At 28.4% G+C, this 5614-nt stretch overlaps 1 protein-coding gene across 1 annotated transcript; it reads right to left on the reverse strand.

Moving 5' to 3' along the window:
* Positions 1–200: 200 nt before the first annotated feature.
* LOC124910279 lies at positions 201–3309 on the reverse strand. Its single transcript, XM_047450906.1, has 4 exons — positions 1769–3309; positions 1418–1669; positions 569–688; positions 201–479 (listed from the first exon to the last, which is right to left on the reverse strand). Exons 1-4 carry the CDS (start codon positions 2804–2806, stop codon positions 426–428), a joined length of 1464 nt encoding a protein of 487 aa, XP_047306862.1. The 5' UTR covers positions 2807–3309; the 3' UTR covers positions 201–425.
* Positions 3310–5614: the final 2305 nt, after the last annotated feature.

A 5614-nucleotide genomic window follows, 5' to 3' on the forward strand; every position in this document is an offset into this window, starting at 1 on the left:
ACCTTTTTCTTCAAACAAATTATTTATTGAACAACCCAAAAAAGTAATATGAAACAAGCCCTTAAACAATCCTCTTTTCTGCAAGACTAGAAGTCTTAATCCCTTGTAAAGGATATTAAAAGATGTATTACAATACAATACAACAACCAAATTTATTTTTGAATAAACCTAAAAAAAATGGAACATTTTTTTACCACAAATCTTTGTAAAGAAATTATCCTTTTACATAATTTTCAAAATATACCAAGGAACTTACACAACATTGACAATTGTTGTTTCACATATACTATACTATACTTACTACAAGAAACTAAAATGATCCTTCAACTTAGAATATTACACATCCCTAAAACAACTTGACAGTTACAACTATTTATCAATGTGACAAAAGCACTAATAAAATGCCCTAGTTTTTACTTTGTTGTCTATTCTTCCGCCGCTCGGAAGAACTGCATCAGCTTCAAAGATGAAATAGAATCCTGAACACATCGAAAATAACACCAAATTATGAATACCACAAATTCAAATTCCTCAATAGCTCATGAAAAACATTAATTATTATTATGACCTGCACTTTTAAGTCACATTCATCAAGGAAATTAAATCCCGTCGAGCAATTCTTCAATTCTTCGGGATTCTTCATCCAATCCCTGTGTGCATTGCTCACTTTGATTTTCTGTTTAAACACCTGTCACACAAACAAACGCTTAACTTATAAGAAGAAGAAAAACCTGAATACAAAGAATCTGGATATAGAATTGTGTCGTAATGAAATTATATTTGGAAACTAAACTTAGTATAAACTGATATAAATAGATCCAAATCTGCATACTGAAACATAATTACATGCGTTTACTGCCATGAACTAAGAAATTATTGTTTAAGTTTCATATGGCTAGACATGCAAATGCAACGACTATATACTTAGCTTATGCTTGTTTGATTCAGCTCAGGGCTAGTATCATTAAGTATCGGCTAAACACTCACACGTCTAAGTGTATTCGATACACTTAATCACTCCAGATTATCCAACTTATTCGCAAAACGCTCAGGTATGTTTGATTCTATTTATCCTCTGTATCTTATTCGTTAAAACTACTTTGGCAGCTTATTACACAATCGCGGCTTATTTGTGTTCATAAGCTTAATCAAACTATCCCTTATTCTCCGTGAATAAGTTGTTCCAGTAGCTTGAGCGAAAAAAAAAACTATGCGCCTAATGATTTTTTTCTCTCTATGTATACCTCCAAAGTGATTAGCGAATAAGTTATCACATCTTTGGAAAAAATCCAGTTAGAAAACTACCAGATGTACTTGAATGATTAGAAAATAAGCTAAATCAAATTAACCCCTTGTGGGTAACTGATCAAATTTTCTATCATAGTCAAATTCTATTGTCACAAACAGTTTGACAAACCTCAGAAAGATCAATAGATGGTTTTTGCAGGTCTTCTCCAACAATAGCAATGCCTGTACCCTGGCACTCAGGACAGTAGACAGATTGCTGTCTTCGCCCGGGTTCTTGTACTGCTTCTTTTCCTTTAGCTGCCAAGTTCCTTTTAGATCTCCTTCTTACCTTCGGGGGAATAACTGCCTGAATTGTGTGTTTCGTTGACTCGAACAGCAATATCCAATGTATGAGGCAAGATATATGAAACAGATGAAACGCCTGCAAATAAAACAATATTTCATAATAAGCTAAATCAAACAGACGCAGGGCATGTTAATTTGTAATATTCGTAACAAGATTCTAATTTCTAGAACCTACCCCGTTTAAATTTCTGCTACAGCAAAGAAGTCTTCCGGTTTGCATGTTGAGAATCGTTCCAACATCTTTACCCGGAAGCAACTTTTGTTGACAGATACCACACATTCGATTTTCAGCTACTATTCGTTGCTTTCGTCTCAATTCTTTCCTGAGTGCTTTGCTCGAAACTAGGTTTGAATGAAGAATCGGGTCGTCAAGTCCAGCTAATAGCATCGTTGAGCTGGAACCATTTGAAGAATAGATTAAGCCTTCTGAATCAGAAATAGACTTCTTCTTTCTTTTCTTTCCACCGTTCTCATTTCCTTCATGGATGGCTTGAGAATTAGGAGGAAGCAAGTATTTGACATCATCTAGCAATCCTTTTACACCCAAAATGTAATAGTAAGAAAACGTTACAATAGAGAAGTCATGTAATGGAACCGCTAGGATATCTTCGTCGGATAGATTCTTTTTCCCAAGCCATTCACACCATAACCTAAGAACTCCTTTCGAACCGTCATCTTTCTCATAGAATCTTCCGCCAATTTGACCAATGCCTATCGATGTCACTTCTAAATCAGAAATTTCTTCCTTCAGCAATACTCCAGGGATCACCAGACCTTTGGCACGCACATTGTTCTTGCTTGAATTCTTGCGAATCAAATTTTCATCGTAACAAACAAGAGAGAGACCGTTTTCCTCTCCAACGTTATCATCTGAAAGCAATCTGGTCTCTTTAGCAGTCACTGCTGTTAACTTTTCATGGAAGAAAAGCACACCATCGTTAAATGGCCATGGATTTGGTTTCAGGAGAGTGAGTTTAGCACCGCGAAGGCGTTGATTGTGGAGATTTCCTTTCAGATGATCATACAGAACAGTATCGCTATAACATGGAGCTAGACACAGAGTGCAGAAGAATACAAAACTCTTTCCATCTTCCCTAAGTTCTACATATTTATGCCCTTGCAACCTCACACTATCGAGAGTTCTTCTTGCCAAGATTTCTTTTAAATTAGAAGCATTATTCTTTGGAAACCCTAATTCTTTCTTTTCAGCCATTCAATTTTTCAAACCCTAATACTCTTGAACACAGCCAGTTTAAGCCATCATCAGCAACCCAGATTCAAGAACAGCGAGAATACAGTTAGGAATGAGGCATTGATTAGATCCGGTCAGGTCAGGACAGAATTGAAATCTTGGAAAGTTGAGTATGTATGTATGTATGTCCAATTTGAGAAAACCCAGCATATAAAATAAAGATAAAAATCTAACAAGACCTGAACTTACAACTACTCCGTTGATTACTCTTTATGGAGTCTTTTGGAAACCGTCGAGCTATTTGATCGACTGCGAGAACTACGTGATGACGAACGCTGGAAAGAAACGAATGTGAAATATACTGTTCAATATATTTCATCTCCATTCCTTCAAGAGCCCGTTGGATTGAAGAAGGAGAACAGAAGCCCGATTGAAATCAACAAGATGATGATGATGATCGGATTCAGCCTTCAGACAGATCGATAATCAAAATTGAAACCAAAAAAACACGCTTTCTTCAAGGGTTTTCGAATTAGTTATGATTATCATCAATTCATCATCATCATCATAAAAAACAAGCGGATGATGTTGGAAGTTTTCCAATACGGTAGGGACTACGTTTAAGAATGTGTTCTTCAGATTTATGACCTTTAGATGAGATACCTAATGTTGATTATTAGCCTTGATTGGTGTTCCTATTTTGTCCTTTTCCTCACATGATTATTTAAGAAGGTAGTTGGAATTACATTTATTAAATGTACTTCATTAATTTTATCATTTTGTATTAATTAAACAAATATCTATATTATTATATATCATAATAAATGAAAAAAGAGTTAATAATTTAAAATTATTATTTTATTAAGATAATAATATTGTTTCCTAAATTTTATATCAATTTTCAAATTAATTTTTAAAATATATAATACCTAATTTTAAATATATTTCTCACTAAATTTATAAATGAATATAATTACTTAAATATAATTTATGCTATTTTTTAATTATAACTTTTATTTTAATAATTTATTTTGTTTAATTTAATATAAAAAAACATTTATTTTTTTACTTATGTTTTAGAATAGTAATGTAATTCCAATTAACTAATAAAAAACAATAAAATGTTTTCTTAAAATATAATAATTAGTTTACTTTTTATTTTATTATATAACTTAGTTTTTATAGTAATTGATACAGGGGAATTTGTATTATATATCTTAATTTTTATACATATTTTATATTTTATAGTTTATCGAAAGTTCGATATAAGAAAATTCATATATTTCATTTATCTTAATTTCGGTATACATTAATCGGTATACCTTAATTTCAGTATGGTATCAATGTATAACATTTGATTCCTAAAAAATATATTAACTTAAACAAAACAAAAAAAAAACTAATTTAATATAGTTATTACATAAATTTTTTATAAAACTAAAAATTAAAAATATTTATCATAAAAAACTAATTTAATATGGTTCCTCATATTTTTTTTTTTAAGAAAAAACTTATTTAGACGTATATATTTGTACAACTAACTCACTCAAACATATTAACTAATAAAATTATCAAAAATTTTGATACAAACATTTAGCATTTATTAGAAATAGAATTATTTTTTATTTTTTAATTTATATATTTATTAATTAATTATTAATATATTTTATTTCTCCTTCTTTTTCATTAATTAAACCATTTAAATTTATCTTATTTCTTAATTTTTTATTATTTTTATATTAATTTCTCTTTCTTTATTTTATCTCTTTTTTTATCCGTTTTCTATTAGTCCTCAAATTCTTAATTTTGAAAAAAATTTAGAAACTTATGAATTTTGTTCTACTGTAATATTTTTGTGAAAAGTTTCTTTTTTTTCTTTCTTATTTAATTTATGAACAAAAATAAAATTGATAATTTTTTATTTAATTTTTTATTCATGACTTATAATAGTAGGAAAGAATATTGTTTTGTCTAATATTTGATTATTACTCTTTAGTTAGATAATAATTAGATAATAAGTTATTAATATTACTCAATTCTTGATTATTAATTTGTTTATTTTTATGTTGAAGGATTATTGTTGTTGATAAGATAAGTCACCATTATATTAAATTATTTTTTATCAAACAATTTTAAAATAATTAATAATAAATGTTAATATAAGAAAAAAGACATAAAAAAAAATATAAAGTTAAAATAATTAGTGATGAATGTTTATATTTATATAGAGTAATGATATATACAGCACCCTTAAGCATCTTCCCATATCACCTACCTAATTTGAAAAGGAAAAAGAAATAAAAAATATTTTTCTCTCTCTTATATTTTTTTAAAGATATATTTTCTCTTTCTTTCCAAATGAGTACCCTTAATCACCTTCCCATATCACCTATCTCATTTGAAAAAGAAATAGAAAATATTTTTCTCTCTCTTATATTTTTTTTAAGATATATTTTCAAATGAGGTAGGTGTTGTGGTGTTGTATAAGGTGATCATTACTCATTTATATATATATAATAATCAATAATATATACTCATATAAATAATAAGAAATTATTAAAAAAATTGATTAATTAATATTTAATAAAAAATAAATAAAATATATTAATATTAATTAATAAATATATATATATATATATAATAAAAATTAACTTGATTTACTAATATAGGCTACATAAACATATTTTTTTATAGTACATAATTTTTTATTATTTCATACGATTTAAGTGAGTTAATTGTCACACGATAAAATTCGACTCGTGTGGCACTAAGTTAGATCGACTTAAATTCTATCTAGTAAGTCTTTTTAGACAATGCAAGAAGTACTTA

This window comes from Impatiens glandulifera, chromosome 7 (genome assembly GCF_907164915.1).
Source record: "Impatiens glandulifera chromosome 7, dImpGla2.1, whole genome shotgun sequence".
Lineage (NCBI taxonomy): Eukaryota > Viridiplantae > Streptophyta > Magnoliopsida > Ericales > Balsaminaceae > Impatiens > Impatiens glandulifera.

Coding starts and splice junctions, on each gene's coding strand:
- LOC124910279 (XM_047450906.1), bottom strand. CDS start 2,806: ATGGCTGAAAAGAAAGAATTAGGGTTTCCAAAGAATAATGCTTCTAAT. Junction 1,670..1,768: donor GTAGCAGAAATTTAAACGGG/GTAGGTTCTAGA, acceptor TTTTATTTGCAG/GCGTTTCATCTGTTTCATAT. Junction 689..1,417: donor CATCTATTGATCTTTCTGAG/GTTTGTCAAACT, acceptor TTTGTGTGACAG/GTGTTTAAACAGAAAATCAA.